This window comes from Danio aesculapii, chromosome 17 (genome assembly GCF_903798145.1).
Source record: "Danio aesculapii chromosome 17, fDanAes4.1, whole genome shotgun sequence".
In the NCBI taxonomy this organism is placed as follows: Eukaryota; Metazoa; Chordata; class Actinopteri; order Cypriniformes; family Danionidae; genus Danio; species Danio aesculapii.
Window position 1 is genome coordinate 29,186,831 of NC_079451.1, and position 17,937 is coordinate 29,204,767.

The 17,937-nt window shown below is 34.9% G+C and overlaps 1 protein-coding gene across 1 annotated transcript; it reads right to left on the minus strand.

The window, feature by feature from the left end:
- Positions 1-1,943: 1,943 nt before the first annotated feature.
- On the minus strand, positions 1,944-17,784 carry slc16a12a (solute carrier family 16 member 12a). The gene is given in 9 exon segments (XM_056476341.1): positions 1,944-2,813; positions 4,838-5,097; positions 6,483-6,768; positions 6,771-7,418; positions 11,766-11,909; positions 13,911-14,014; positions 14,381-14,671; positions 15,212-15,296; positions 17,389-17,784. Coding segments are annotated over 7 exon segments (1,848 nt in total). The 5' UTR covers positions 14,650-14,671; positions 15,212-15,296; positions 17,389-17,784; the 3' UTR covers positions 1,944-2,676.
- Between the last annotated feature and the right edge of the window lie 153 nt (positions 17,785-17,937).

The following is a 17,937-nucleotide window of genomic DNA, read 5'->3' on the forward strand; positions in this document are numbered from 1 at the left end:
TTATATTAACTAGTTTTATATATCTCAGTTATCTCATAATATTTCATTATTCTTGTTTCCCTGGCAATAATTAGGCATGACGTTTTTTTCCACAAGCATGTTCTGAATCAGGGGCATAGGATTAGCATGGACGGAGGGGATGTGGCCCTACCAATATCCACGGTCTATTGAAATGTCCCCAACAATAATTAATCTGTCAATTCTTCTAATCTCTCAGAGTAGCATGTCGAATTTCAGTTGCAACTATTGTTTGAAAAACTACAGCCTGTTCTCCACCTACTTTAATTAATACTGATGTATGAGACACGTTTCATTTGCACTATAGCTAAAGTAAATGGAAGTCTTTATTAAACTCTTTCTTTGTCAGTTATAAAGAATTTTAACAATACACTATACCTTAATTTAACTTAATGAATTGTATTGTATAGAGAGTGGATTAAAATAAATTAAATGGCAGTGTTTATGTAAAGTGATTTTGCAGCTAATGAAAAAACAAAGGTTCATACTGTAGGTCATAGGTCCCCACCAATGTCTAGAGCAAATTTATGCCCTTGTTCTGAATGCTGAGCGAATGTTTATACAGAATATCCATACATTAGACCACAGGCTGATAGAGACTTATGAAAAAGCCATTTACACATTAGCTTAATTTTAAAAACAAAGGCCACTTTGGATTGCAGCACTAAATTGAATACAAATTATGATACGGAATAGGATGACAATTGATTTGAGTGGTTCATTCATTCATTCATTTTCTTTTCAGCTTAGTCCCTTTATTAATCTGGGGTCGCCACAGCGGAATGAACCGCCAACTTTACCAGCACATGTTTTACGCAGTGGATGCCCTTCCAGCCACAACCCATCTCTGGGAAACATCCATACTCACACTCATACACTAGGGACAATTTAGTCTTCACAATTCACCTGTACCACATGTCTTTGGACTGTGGGGGAAATCGAAGCACCCCGAGGAAACCCACGCGAAGGCAGGGAGAACATGCAAACTCCACACAGAAACGCCAACTGACCCACTCGAACCAGCGACCTTCATGCTGTGAGGCGACAGCACTACCTACTGCGCCACTGCCTCGCCCGATTCGAGTAGTTTTAGCTGTATATTAGCATTTAGAAGCTCGTGCTTAGATAGGCTTTTGACATATTCGAATGATTTCTAATAACCCGCTTTGAATGTTATCACTTGATTGAATGGGTGCAATCAGTGGTTATCAGCTGATAGATATGGACCATTAGGGGCCTTCTGCGCCTATTGGTAGGCTCATAAGGCTGTTATCATCCATCCACATGCTTAATCAACTATACTAATAGAGAAGACTTTAGAAATGAACATCTGTTTTTACATGTGATGGTTAGGTTTAGGGTTGGGTTAGTGGTAGACATTAATAAAATACAATTAGTAGGAAATTTAATAAATAATTCCCATGGTTTATCAGCTTTACTAATAGAGAAGACTCCAGATCCAGATCTGTTTTTACATTACTGTGACGGTTGGGTTCAGGGTTAGGGTAGACGTTAAATAAAATACATTTAATTGGAAATTTAATAAACAATATGAATAATTCTCTTTAACTTTTGGCCGCAGCCGTATGTGATCTATAGCTGATTAACCATGTGGATGGATGGTAACAGCCTTCTGAGCCTACCAGTAGATGCAGAAGGCCCCTAATGGCCCATATCTATCAGCTGATAACCACTGATAATGCCCATTCAATGGAGTAATAACATTTGAATCGGCTTTTCTAACTGAGCGTGAAACTGCAGACTGAAATAATGATGATGCTTAAAATCCAGCTTTCTCATCGGAGGAATCAAATCATTTTAGGTATAGAAATATTAATATTGATCAAAAGTATTATTACTAGTAAATATACTTTTGATTCAAAAGCAGCATTTTCTATACTTTTCAAATAAATGCAGCCTTGGTGTGCATAAGAGCTTTAAAAACATACACATTTAACAGAACACAAACTTTTGAACAGCGGTGTACATTTGGACATACAATTGGGCAATGCATACTTATCCCTTTAATCTGACCAGCCAATCAGATCTCAGCCAAGATATACACATAAAGTAGTGCTTTTGTAGCAAACATGGAACAGTTATCCCCAAGCAATTTAAACCACCATTTTTTAAAGCAAGTTAAACGTAATTTGTCAGTAAAGCTGAACACTCTTTAAAGCTGACCAGTTCTGTGTCCAGTTATGCTTTCCATCTTATTTTTCAGGCAAAAGAAGGCACAGCCATTGTAATTTAAATGTCAAGACCACATCCATTCATTTTTTAGCCATACAAAACAGCTTGTTATATTGGCATTTCTTATTATATTATTTTATTGTATTGTCATAATTATAAACACACTGGTTTGTAGCACATGTAGATTGCCTGTTTCCTGCCATTTTTAATTACTAGTGTTTTCCCCAGAGCAGCAAATGAATTGTAAGTCTAAGACATTTACAGAAAAGAGCTTACTACCGCATTGCAAAATAAAGTGGATTGAACAGCTTGTTTTTGAGACAATCCTTTTGACTAATGCGAGTTCAGTTATAAAATCTATTATAACCCTGTGTAACCCCAATGGAGGAACATTCATGTTTCCTGACAGCAATATTGCTGTATTGTTGTGCTGCTTCAGAAAGCTCCTGTGCAGCTGGTTGAGAGTCATTTTAAGCAAGAGCTCCCTCTGGTGCAGCGGAAAATCACTTTCACAGCAGCCAGAATCACAGCGCTGCAGATCAGAGAGACTCCACTGAGGATGAATGTAGCGGTGTAGGAGCCTGTCTGATCCACTAGCCAACCTGAGAAGGAGTGTTCAGAAACAATCTGATTTAGTTGAATATGCTACTGTCATGAACAGATGAATATACAGTGGAGATCAAAATTAGAGAACAATCTACAATTTCTTATATGTTGTAGTCATATTTGAAGTTATCCTACCTGGATAAGGAGCCATTTTTCATTAGTTAACATACAGTAAAAAAAAATCTTGTTTTGTTTTTGATTTTTTTTTTTTTTACAATAAAATGCTTTTAGATCATTTAACTATAGGCGTCTTTCTATCAAAACCCTAGGTATTGCTTAATTATCTGAAAACCCCTTTTTAACTGGCAGCCTAACTATCCAGCATTCACTGACTTTGCAAGATGGTTAGACATTTCATTAGGAACAATGCTGAAAACTGAAAACCTTGGAAAAAGCCAGCCCAGAGTCCTGATATAAACCTGATTGAAAATCACGTGAAATTCAAATTCAGTGAGAGATTTCATACCAAAGCAGTAAAAGAGACTAGTGATTAGGCCTGTCACAATAATCAATATATCGACTTGTCGCATAACACATGACCATGACCTCAATCATTTTGATGATGCAATATATATATCGCCCATACATAAAAAAAACTATATCAGCAACATTTCAGCTCTATCAGAAGTGTCAGTATGCTTAAAAAACACTATAGTATTTACTATTTACATTACTTATTCTTTAATATTATATATACTATAAATATATAGTATATATATTAATATATACTAAACTATTATATACTATTACACTTATTATTAGTTATTTCTAACAACTGAAAATAGATCTGTTACTTTTTTCTAGTTCTTTATACCTTGTAGATTTTTTTTATAACATTTATCATTATTATTATTTATTTCTTTAAGATGTTACGTTTTCACATTGCTCTAAATAAAATAAAATTTTCTTAAGAATAAAATACTATGTGCTCTTCGGAATAGTGTACTTGCATTATGATACTATTATATTGTCATTCTGGCATTATAAAATGAGTGGCATAAAATGACATTAATAAAAGCGTGTATAAATAGTCTTTTACTTTTGATCGCAACTGTACTGTAAAAAAACGCAAAATATCGATCGTTAAATTACAAAAATTTACTGTAAAATAACGGTCATTAAATTACAGAAACAACTTTAAAAAACGGCCATCAAATGAAAGAAATTTACTGTAAAATAACAAATGTTAAATTACATAAATTTACCATAAAATAACAGTCTTTAAATTACAGAAACAACTTTAAAAAACGGCCGTTAAATGAAAGAAATTTACTGTAAAATAACAAATGTTAAATTACATAAATTTACCGTAAAATAATGGTAATTAAATTACAGGAATTTACCGTAATATAGCGGTCATTAAATTACAGGAATTTACAGTAAAATAATGGTCGTTAAATTACAGGAATTTACCGTAATATAGCGGTCATTAAATTACAGGAATTTACCGTAATATAGCAGTCATTAAATTACAGGAATTTACAGTAAAATAATGGTCGTTAAATTACAGGAATTTACCGTAATATAGCGGTCATTAAATTACAGAAATTTACCGTAAAATAACGGTCGTTAAATTACAGAAACAACTTTAAAAAACGGCCGTTAAATGAAAGAAATTTACTGTAAAATAACAAATGTTAAATTACATAAATTTACCGTAAAATAATGGTAATTAAATTACAGGAATTTACCATAATATAGCGGTCATTAAATTACAGGAATTTACAGTAAAATAATGGTCGTTAAATTACGGGAATTTACCGTAATAAAGCGTTCACTAAATTTCAGAAATTTCCTTAAATTTTGATTTCTGTAATTTAGCACCTGTTATTTTATGATACATTTCTGTAATTTAACGTCTGTTATTTTAAGTTTTTTCTGGCACCCCAAACCATAAAATTAAGTTTTTTTTTTACAGTGTGTATATAATATCCCTGTAATTTCAGTAATGTATAATTGATTCATGGCATGTACTGTAAGAAGACAATGTGTGTGTGACATCAGGATGAATTCCTCTGACCTCCAATAGGTGGGCTGATGAGGTAGGGAATGGCATGGAGGAAGTAAACAACTCCCAGAGCTGAGGTCAGCTGGGTGGAGCTGACAGTGTCAGAGGTCACCACCGGAATAAGAGCCACATAAGCTCCGTCAAAGTAGCCGTAGATGAGGGAAAAGGGGACAAGCAGAGAAAATCCACTCAGCAGAGGCAGAAAGAGACAGCTCAGCCCTTCTGACCCCACAGCCAGCATGTAACTCACCACCCTGTAGGGCCTCAAACACCTGAACACAAACACACACAGATATTGATCAAACTGCAGAGATGGGAATCATCAATAATGAAAGAGACACAGACAAATGCAAATATTTTAGTCTTAAAATAATAAATAATTCTTAAATGGATATTGGTGAGTTTCTTTCTTCTGTTAAACACTAAAGAAGTTATTTTGAAGAATGCTGTTTAATGGTATCCTGTGACTTTTGTATCCATTGTTATATTTTTCCTACTAAGTCAGTGGGTAAAATCAACCAGCATTTCCAAAATATTCCAAAACATTTCCATAATCTTTTATTTGTGCTCAACAGTAGAAAGAAACTCATAAAGGTTTAAAACCACAAGAGGGAGAGTAAATGTAGGGTAATTTTAATTTTAGGTTGAACTATCCCATTTAAACTGCTCCTGCAAAATATGTTTGAATGATGCCAATGCTTTTGGGCTCTTTCAGTCTATTTCAGTAGACATTAAAGCATGATGCAACATGAGCAACTATCTCATGGATTATGTGTAAGGAGAAATTCAGTTTGAATAAGTCATTTCTGACCTCTACAAAGTATGTTTTATACAGTATGAATGTAATTCAAACATACTACATTGCCAATGTTGTCATTGCTATGTGATTTACAGCATCATTTATTTCACTGTCATTCAATTGTTCTCTGCCATGGATTGTACAGAATTTGGATTTTTCATACAGCTCTGATTCGCATAAAATGATGGATGGTCTATTTATATCAGAGCTAGCTGTTATAGTAAGGGCTCAATTTTACTGTTGCTGTTTTTAATTATAAGGTATATTATAGATTATTGTATCATTATTTATAACACATAAATTTAATTTATTAATGATTTAATATACATTAATTAATTATTGAATTTATTAATGTATATTAAATCATTAATAAATTAAATTTATGTGTTATAAATAATTGAATGGGGTCGCTTCAGCAGAATGAACCACCAACTTATCCAGCACATGTTTTAAGTAGCGGAAACATCCATACACACACATACACTACGGCCAATTTAGCCTACCCAATTCACCTATAGCGCATGTCTTTGGACTGTAGGGGAAATTGGAGCACCCGGAAGAAACTGGAGAACATGAAAACTCCACACAGAAAAGCCAACTGACCCTGCCGAGGCTCGAACCAGCGACCTTCTTGCTATGAGGCGATCATGCTACCCACTGCGCCACCGAGATGCCCTACAATTTTTATATTAATTACAACCTAATAATAATAATAATTTCAGTGATAAATGTTTTTTAATACTGAAATTATTCAATTCAACAATTCAAACATTCACAGACGCAAATAGATGTCTAATATAGATGTAGCCCTTTGCTACAATATTGAAAGTTAACAGAAAGACATCAACCCTTACTTACTTTCGATCTGCAATCCATCCGAAAGTGATCGTACCGATGATCCCCGACACTCCAAGTATGGACATGACTAATGCAGCCTGTTGAGGGCTGACACCTGCGCTCAGTGAATATGGCACAAGATAGACAAACGGCACACTGCAACCATAGGCAAGAAACAGGAAGGACACCAACAGCAACAGAAAGTCTGGTATCAACAGGAAAGAATATTCTTTCAGTACGGTTTTCCTTAAGACAGACCATACATTTTCCTTGGATTCCTTCAGTAATTTGGCTTTTACCACTTTGATTTAGCCACAGTGCTTTGGTTATTGTTTCCTTCAGATTTTGATTCTGGGAAAGTTATGTTCTTCTGGTTTTTGAGCAAATTATCTAATGACAAGCCACTTGATTGTACTAAAGCGGGGATTGAGATGGTTCCTGGTTCTTCACTCCATTTGTTCACAGTTTTAGGGTTCTCAAAAAGATCCTGTCCATGATTTTCTTCCTCATCTGAGTGTGACTGCTTCATATCATCAGCCTCAATCCATCCTTTTCCATTCCTCAGCATGTTCTCAGATGGTTCTTTTTTCTCCATCTCTTTCACCAATGCATGCGTCACCTCCATCGATCCACTCAACTCCACATAAGCAAGTTTCACGTTTAACAAATCAACTGTTTTGCCATTCTCCAAGTCCATCTTGTTCTGCCTTCCTCTTTGGCTCTCTAATGGCCTCATAAGAGCTCCACAGACACACAAATGGGACACCAGACCCGCCAAAATGAGCAGTGCGCCCCTCCAAGAGAAGAACTCGATGAGGAGTTGCACAGCCGGTGCTAGAATGAATGTCCCAATGCCGCTGCCAGACATGGCGATCCCATAGGCCAACGCTTTCCTCTGGCGGAAGTAGGAGCCCACCATGGCGATTGCAGGAGTGTAGCTGAGAGCAAACCCCACACCTGTGGAGAGAAGCAGGAGATCAGTGATACTTCAATAAAGTAATTCATTACTAATTACATCATTAAAATTGTATTTAAATGACTTTTTCTACTATATTTGAAATGAAATGTTATTACTTTACAGTACTACTGAAAATCCCTATAAAGCTCAACACAGACAAATGTGCAATTGCCTGACAAATGTAACCTTCTTTGGTTAAAACAAACAAACAAAACTAAATGTAAAAATTAAAATGAGTTTATAACTGTTGCCAGTTTTAGTTGAAGAATATAATTATACTGCTAAATATTTTTGTATACAATTAACAAAGAAATATAATTACTTGGTTCTATGAATTGATTTGTATGGAACTGTACATAAACTACCTAAAAATGATCAGTAAGGATGTAACGATTCACCTGACTCACGATTCAACACGATTCACGATACTAATCTCACGATACAATTTATTTCCGATTTTTTGACAAAATTATTGGAAACTAATTTAAGGTAAAGAGCCCTTTCATTTTTTATTTTTTTTGCAAAATATAATATACTTTCTGCCATAACCAAATTGCTATTTTAAAAAAACAAGAAAAAAAAGAATGATACAAACTAAAGAAGACGCATTAATATAAACAAATTAAAACTGTGACTGTGCTGGGATTTTATATTTTAAAAAAGAAATATCAGCATGTCTATGTTTTCTGGCATAAGCTGAGGTCATCGCACATTTAAAATGTCCCCTGCTGATAATCTCTTTCACTGGGGACTGAGATGGCCGGTGTGCAGAGGTAAAATTTTCCTAAACCAGAGAGCAGTGTACAGAGGTGGTCAATAGAGAGAAGCTGCGTAATATTTCTTGGTTCTATGGTTTATTCATATCAGAGCTAGTTGTTATAGTAAAGGCTCAATTTTACTGTTGCTGTTTTTAATTATTTTTAATTATATTAGATATATAATAGACATTATTGTTGTAGTTGTTACAATCATTATTTATAACATAGATTTGAATTATTAATGATTTAATATACATTAATTAATTAATTTATTTATTCAATTATTTTAGGTACAGGAATTTAATCATTTTTTTATTACCGGACTTATGACCTATTCATATATATATATATATATATATATATATATATATATATATATATATATATATATATATATATATATATATATATATATATATAAATAAAATATTCATATTTACAATTTTAATCACTCATTCATTCACTTTCTTTTCGGCTTAGTCAAGTTTAAGCTGGGGTTGCCACAGCGGAATGAACCACCAACTTATCCAGCACATTTTACGCAGCGGAAACACACTCACTCATACACACTCATTCACACACATACACCTTGGCCAATTTAGCCTACCCAATTCACCTATAGCTCATGTCTTTGGACTGTAGGGGAAAGCGGAGCACCCGGAGGAAACCTTGGAGTACAAGAAAACTCCACACAGAAAAGATTTTCCTAAACCAGAGAGCAGTGTACAGAGGTGGTCAATAGAGAGAAGCTGCGTAAAATTTCTTCATTTAACAAATGGCTTGTGCCTTAGAAGTCAATCTTGACATGCAGTGAACGCACTGTGGTGTTTGAAGGCGTGAGACACGGAGCACGGACACTCTTGATTCTGGAGGTCATTAATAATATAATAACACTAATGCTGAAATGGGTGACGCAGTGATGCAGTAGGTAGTGCTGTCGCCTCACAGTAAGAAGGTCGCTGGTTCGAGCCTCGGCTGGGTCAGTTGGCATTTCTGTGTGGAGTTTGCATGTTCTCCCTGCGTTCGCGTGGGTTTCCTCCGGGTGCTCATGCAGTACAGGTGAATTGGGTAAGCTAAATTGTCCGTAGTGTGTGAGTGTGAATGAGTGTGTATGAATGTTTCCCAGAGATGGGTTGCAGCTGGAAGGGCATGCGCTGCGTAAAACATATGCTGGATAAGTTGGCGGTTCATTACGCTGTGGCGACCCCAGATTAATAAAGGGACTAAGCCGAAAATAAACTAAATGAATGAATAATACTGAAATGGTTATGGCGTTTTAGAATGACCAAAACAACATTTCAGATGTTTTAAAGTGTGCTCAGCCGGCTGGTTTGTCCATTCACACACATTTTTATCATCACATGATCTCTTATAACAAAATCACATGACCTTTTATTAATGCACATTCTGGAATTTGTTTGGTAAAATCATAGTTTATGTGCATCTTTTCTTATTGAATAAAAAGTTTATCCTACTCAGTTAGGTTTTTTATGTGCATTTTCAAAATTCATGTGCATCTTGGCGTTTCCATCAACTGTTTCTTTATGCGCAAAATCAAAATGAGCATAAAAATAGGTGGATGGAAACATAGCTACTGTGATACACTTAAGAAGATATAATCTTGACCATTTTTTAATTAATAAGCAAATAATAAGCAAGTTATTAAAATATGCATAAATTAATTTGAAAAGGAGAGGGCAAAAATAATCTAATACCTGCTTCTATAACAGAACAACTTTCTCTTTCAGTCTGAAAAACATCTTCACACTTTCACTATGAAAACACTGATGCACTGTGTGATCTCTGTAGCACACGCCGGACCAGGCGGAGCTGTAAATCATCCGATCCACGTGGTTTGGCATATTAATCACTGTACTGACAGGTTATGTGCATCATATTCGTTGTTCTGTTAGTGTAAGTAGATGTCTTTTTGCAGTATTTGCACACAGTTTGTGTTTTGTCTGGCGAACTTCATCGCTGTCAGTTTACTCTGCTGCCCCACCTCTTGCACGCCGCTGATGTGCAGGTAAAGTGAGTTTGCACCTGTAAATACAGCGCCCCCTCTGTTTAAAAAATGTTGAGTGATTCGTTCAACATTTCTACTGGTTTGAATCGTCACACATCAGAATAGTTTTTCAGCTGGCTCACAGTGAATCGTTACAACCCTAATGAACAGTAATCCCTTACTTTACTTTTCCAGTGGATAATTTTCATGATTCACATCCCTTGTTTTTGTGTTTTCTGTTACGTGGTGTTACACGTTGTTCTCTACTTATTAGTTACCTTGGTTGTTTATTAGTCTCCACTGCCTCGTTATCTTGTTTAGTTCTTTAGCTAATTTTTTTGGACTATTTACATGCTCTTCTGTTACCTCTCATTGTCTGTTGTTTTTTTACATATATGAGCTCCGCGTGTTCCCAGATCTCCGTGCTATGTTTTTGTTTTTTGGATTATATAATAAAACTTCACAAGACAGCATTTGGATCTTCACCTTATTATTTACCTTTTGCATAACACGTCTGACGTAACAATAAGTAATTTAATTACAGAAACACGTTACTTAGTAACTACGACACTGCAGGAGGGTTAGTATTCATAACTATGCTGACCTACAAAGTCAGCTGAGTAAAACAACTGAGAAAAATTACATAACATGTTTTGTTTCCAGCCAAATTAACTTTAAGTATAACTGGAAAGCTGGAAGTTAGAAAATCAACAAAATCAATTCAAGTTACTTATTCAAATGATAAAAAGCATTCTGAATGTCTAAAAAATATCAAAAACACATGGCTAATTTATTGCAAATGAACATACTGGTCTACAGGGCAAGAAGACTCATCTTTGTTGTCACAAATTCTAATTATCAGTACAGAGGAAATAGACGTTTTTTTTAAAGGGGTGGTCCAGAGCGTATTTTTAAGGTTTGGTTGTGTTTATAAGATGCAAAGCAATGTGTAAATGTGTGCTCATGCTTCATTTGTAGAAAATCGCATTATTTTTTCATATATCTTACTTTAATTATATACAGCTACTCAGCTAACATGAAAACGATCATCTTTCGTAGTTCCTCCCAAAGGCCGACCCTCAAGAGGCTCTGATTGGTCAGCTAACATAATGTGCTGTTATTCGCGAATCGGCTCCACATAACCAGGAAAAGCGACATGCCCCTACAAGCACGCGATTTTTTGTTGTTGTATTTCTCGAAAAAAATTGGGTTGGATTAATTTTATTAATGGATTCATTTGTATGGTTGTATTTTTACCAAAATATGGTACAATTTTATGTCAGCAGCACCTTTAGAAATATGTTTACCTGATAATCGTGACAAGTTCAATACTTATGTTACCCTCTGTATTTGTTTCTTTTCCTTAGCTGAACACACAAAAAAAGATATTTCAAAGAAAGTTGCTACAACTCCAGGTTTCAAAAACTCCAGTTTCCAATGCCTTCTTTTGTGTACAACAGAACATATTTGAAACTCTTCGAAAGTGAATAAATCATGACAGAATTTTCCATTTTTGGATGAACTGTCCTTTTAAGAGTGTTGTGTTTATATTGGTGGTGTGTGTGTGTGCAACTGTATCAGACCTGTAAGAACACCCAGTGTGAGATACAGGAACTCCACGCTAGTGGCCAATGAGCTGAGCAGAAGGCCAGCAGAGGAGAGAAGCCCACCAATCATGATAGCTATACGTGAAGAGAGCCGGTTCCCGATATAACTACCCAGCGGTGCTGTAGAGAGAGGAAAAAAGAGAAGAAATGAAGAAGATAGTGGATGGCAACTTTCTTAAAAATGTAATGTTATGGCTGATAACTGTGGATTTTTATAAATAATAATGTCATAAATAAGTGAATTTACATATACTGAGAAACCATATATTTTAGCAAACGCACATAAGCATATTAAATACAAGTAAATTGCCTACTAATGTTTCAAATAATTTTTGCTAAAATAAAATATCACATATAGGTCAAATGTCCATTATCATTCAGGGTAAGTATATATATATGTATATATATAATTATTATTATTATTATTGTTATTATTATAAAATTGAAACAACATATTTCTTCTGACCTCTAATAATTAAAATAATAAGAGGTTTTTTACATTTTAATGTCATCAAATGAGACAAAAGTCTTGCCGTCTATCCAAATTCCAACAAATGATAATTGACCTCTAGTTGATCATTTGGTATCAGAGGTGACATATAAAAGGCAAAGGCCTCTAGATTACGCTTATTTTACCAAAGTAAAATATGATCATGTCTTGATTTTTAATTATTTAATTAGGACAGTAAGGTCTGGCTTTGCCTAGTCAAAAGTCTTTTCACTTAACAGAAATAATGTACAGTAAAAAATATACAGTCATGGTGCAGTGGAAAAAGAATTTATATTGTTTATGACTCCCATGACCTTGGATGACTGCATCCATACAACTCTGCAATGACTCAAATAACTTATTAATAAAGTCATCTGGAATGGCAAAGAAAGGGTTCTAGCAGGACTCCCAGAGTTTATAAAGATTCTTTGGATTCATCTTCAATGCCTCCTCCTTCATCTTACTCCAGACATGGTCAACAATGTTCATGTCTGGTGACTGGGCTGGCCAATCCTGGAGCACCTTGAACTTCATTGCTTTCAGGAACTTTGATGTGGAGGTTGAAGCATGAGAAGGAGCGCTATCCTGCTGAAGAATTAGCCCTCTCCTGTGGTTTGAAATGTAATGGGCAGCACAAATGTTTTGATACCTTACGCTGTTGAAGTTGCCATCCACTCTACAGATCTCTCTCACCATACTGAATGTAACCCCAAACCATGATTTTTCCTTCACCAAACTTGACTGATTTCTCTGAGAATCTTGGATCCATGCGAGTTCCAATAGGTTTTCTTCAGTATTTGTGATGAATTGGGTTCAGTTGATTCATTTAAAAAATCTACCTTCTGCCAATTTTCCACATGATCAGCACTTGTTATTTGTTGCTCTTAAAACTGGGATCGATGACAAGACTTTTGTAAGGTAATATATTGCTCAAAATATGCCTGAAAAAACTTCTTGGTGTGTAAACTGACGCTACACTGAATGAAATTGTTGCAGATGTCTTCTGTAAATCATGGTAAAAAGGTATAGAAGTATTAAAGGCGACACATTTAAACACACAATAAACAACTAAACTTAAACACTTTTATTGTTTTGATACTTGAAAACCCCCACAACTGATAAGGTACAGATGAAAAACATTATTTACGTCACTGGATCAATCTAAATATGTTAAATGACAACAGCAGAAGTTGGGATAGATCGGCTAGAAAGGGCTGCACAAGGTAAAATCTGCAAGTCACCGCTTTTGTGACTTATACAGTTAACCCTTACATATCTGACACAACTGTTTGTGTGTGATTAAGTGGGCTTTTTTTATCTGCATTATTAATAAATAAACTGTTTATGCACCAAAATGTGTCATACACAAAAAAATATACAACAAAATAATCTAATCGCTTCAATCAAGTAATTCGAAACCACAAAAATATGAAAATGCATTTCTGTGAACATTCTTTCTCACAGATCAATCTGGTATCGAGTGGACTATGCACTGTAAACCTGTCAACACAGACTTCTTTGAAAACAAAGTTCTCCCAAAATCAATATAGTTTAATACTGTTTCAGCTGCCACCTCTCAGTTTTTCCAAGAAAAGTTAAAAAAAATAAATAAATAAATGTATGTGTCTTACCACACAACATTGTAGTACAGTCCAGCAGAGAGTGTATCCATGCAGTTGCAGAATAATCTCTGGAAAAATATAACTGAAATTCCACAAAAAATATGGAAACACACCTGCAACAAGCATGATAACAGGCAGATTTATACATAACATTTGATCAAACTGAACTTTAACTGTTAAAACTAGACTGAAGCAGTTATAAATGACTAGAATTCCATCTATGTTAAGCTGCTTTGACACAATTTACATTGCAAAGTGGTATAAAAATAAAGAGGAATTGAATCAACATCCCAAACTGTTTTTTTCTAGCTTTTCACAATTTAATTATAGAAAAAATGTCATCTTGATTGAGTTTAAAAGCTATTTTTGCAACCATTAAATCTCATATTAAACAGTCAGAACAGTTGAATGAGGGTATCATATTGATTCCTGGAAAGGTGAATAAAGAAAAAAAAAAGGCGATTGAGTCATGAACTAACCTAGTAACCGCACGTGTGCAAACAGTGGTGAGGAAACATCCGGCCACGATCATCCAGCCCCATCCGCCATCCGGCGCTGCCGCTGAACATGGGTTTTTTTCACCCATCTCTAGTCTTCCTCTCTTCATCCTCTCCTTCATCGCCTCGCTCCTTTCAGCCTCTTGTTTCCTTTTCTGTCCAGTTTCAGCTGGTTTTGCTCTCCCTGGCTCTGTTCTGGATGTATTAACTCTCTGTTTTTCTCTCATGTTTCTGTTGCTTCTCGTGTTCATCTGAAATGGTATTAAGCAAATTCTGCAGGACAAAAAGAGAGAACATTCTTCAAGTCTGCTCTTCTGTATTTAAATCAATCTAAACACAGAGTTATATAAATTGCACATGGAGATGGAATGCACAAACAAAGATAAGTTAACTTGCACCAACTTACGTTGTGCATTGGATTAAATACTAAAATGTACCAGATGGGTCTCTGAAAGTTCAGCCAGAAAATTAACATTCTTGTCATCATTTACTTACCCTTGTAAATGTGTGAACACAAAACACAGGAATTAGTACTCTATTACTGACTGTTTGGTCAATGAGAGACCTTGCAAAATAAAGAAATTAGAGCAAAAACATCCAGGCTGCGTCTGGTCTGCTACATTATGCAGACAAACACACACACACACTAGTCAGATCCAAAAAGAGGAAAAGAACACAGTGTGTCTTTAGAAAAAGGGCCAGAAACTACTTCAAGGCACAAAATAAGTTGAAACATGAAACTAAGCTGAAAAACAGACATGAAACCTAACAAAATAAAACTTTCTTACTCCTAACAATATTTTTATTTCTCACCTCGATCAGCATCCGATAAAGCAGAGCCCGACAGATGATGATGGCCACTCTTCAAAATAAAGACTTGACTTCACTGATGTAACACCTTTGACAAATGATTAAAATAACAGTCTGGGGTTAGCAAGATGTTAACCATTTTCAGGATGAATACTTTTATTCAGCATTGCATGCATAACCATTTACAGAACACACACAAAACGATTATATTTCAAATAAATATTGTCCTTAGACTTTGTTATACATTGAAGTACCTTAAATATCGACTATAGTATTACTGTTACTGTAAACTTCATTGTCTCCTTTTGGGTCGATTTGTTCTGTAGTGTATTAGATTTACAACACATATAACATACCACACACTTAAGACAAACATTAAACAACATTATCATTCATTCATTTTCTTTTCGGCTTAGTCCCTTTATTAATCTGGGGTCGCCACAGCGGACTGAACTGTCAACTTATCCAGCGCATGTTTTACACAGCGGATGCCCTTCCAGACGCAACCCATCACTGAGAAATTAAACAACATTAATAGTACTAAAAAACTGCAACTACCTCTTCCTGCCAAAGGGACCCTATACCGAGATCCTGAGGGAAGTATTTGAAATGAATCAAAAAGAGGATGGGATATATCAGATGTAATCTTATGAGCTTTCTTTAAAACTTGGCTTTTATAACAATAGGTTAACCCCAGCACTTTTATCCCTAATACTTTGCTGCAGGTATTTAAACCCTTAGACAGTGAGCTCTTGTGTTTTGTATTAAGCAGATGCATTCAATCAATGCAGATTGTGTGGAAACAGTGATGCTTTTTAGTTTTCAGGATTTTTTTATGAAAAAAAGTTTAAAAGAAGATTTATAACACTGTAAATGATTAGTCAAAAAGGTTTTTATTTTTCAATGTTTTTAGTTCCTTGATGAATAAAAGTATTTTTACAAGACAAAAATTCACAGTTTCAGCAAAAAAAATAATAAGAATGAAACAAATAACATTATTAATGATCAGAAATGCTTTCTGAGAACCAAAAATGGCCGATGAAAATTCATATTTGGTGGAAAGAGTACTGAAAAATCATACTCAAGTAAAAGTACCATTACTTGCCCGAAAATGTAGTTCAAGTAAAATAAAAGTATCTGCTGTAAATATAACTCAAAATAAAAGTAAAAAGTAGCCCTTTTAAAAGTACTCAAGAGTAGTAAGAAGTGAGTATTATGTTATGAAATGCTGAGGTATTTATTGCAATTTGTGCGTGTGTGTGTAAACATAACATTCTGTAATGCAATTAGTTCTTGTTTTAGACTATTTGGCGTTTTCAGTCATCATCCTTCCTCTTCTTCTCAGTGACATGCAGTCTAAACAGTCTGTGGGTAACTGCATGTAAATATTTTTGACATCTTCTTGGACACTTTTAATGCTTTCAAATGGTTTGCCGCATTTATAAAGCGCACGTCTTGATTTTAAATCGGATTGAAATGTCCAGTATGATGCAATTTAATGTCTATGTGCAATTTGATTGAACAGGAATCACAGGGCTAATTTTTCCACTGAGCCAATCTCTATAGACAAGAAAAAATAAAGTAGTGGCTGCAGGTTGAAGAAAAATTGTGAAGTTAAAGTACTGATACAGCACTAAAAATGTACTCAAGAGAAAGTCAGAGTTTACATCTTTAAAACTACTTAAAGAATTACAATTCCTGAGAAAAACTACTTATTTACAATAATTTAAGTATTTTTAATTTGTTACTTTACACATTTGAATAACTGAAAATGTATTTCTATTATTAAATATAATAAATTATTTTACATTACATAATATAAATATAAATTTATTAAATTACATAATATTAGTGTTAATTACACTTAAGACCAAATAAATACAGGCTTTGTGAGAATAAAATACTACTTAAAAAAAAAACTTTTTAAAACATGTATATACAGTAGGCTATAAAATAACACAAACAAGTTACCTTATCAATAACAAAAAAATGCAATATACACACGCAGTGATGAACAAAACATAGACCCAAAAAAGGACATGTACAGTTTTCACTGAAAATAATGAAGAATTGTCAGACGAGTAGAGTCATTACACTCACTTGGTCCACCGTTCGAAACAACACACAAACAATCAAAATACATGACTAAGCGTTTGTAGACGTCAAGGAGAAACACTTACTCTGAAACACACTTCCCATTGTAAATCTACAGCAGACGAGGAACAAAAACAAGCACTGCTCTCCTCCGAAATGTGGTCCACATTGGCGCACATGGCTCTGCATCCCTGGACAGACCAGAGCAACGGGCGGAAACTGCAGCAAGTCAACGCTGCGACTGCATCTGTGGGTGAGAGCTAGCGGACCAAAACTTCAGTTAACGGCAGTCCTGAGTCCGATATTCGCCATGTTTTCCTTCTCACCCACCCTGTGTGCATAATATACAATGTCTTCCAGGGGGGTCGAGTGTTTTAATGGAATATGAATAGGAAGTTTTCAGGACACATTCTGTTGAGGTCCCCCTCAAGCAAACCAAGCTCTATTTGTCAAACTCTTCCCAGTACAGTTAGCTGACAAGAAAAATTATGTAACACGCTATTGATTTTGTTAAGCAGCAGGTGAAAATACAGTTCCTGAATGCCTTGTAAACTTTTTTAAACATTATTTGCTGACTTAACCCCAAGTGAAACATAAAAAAAATTATAAATTCATATTAAAAAGACTTTGTAGGC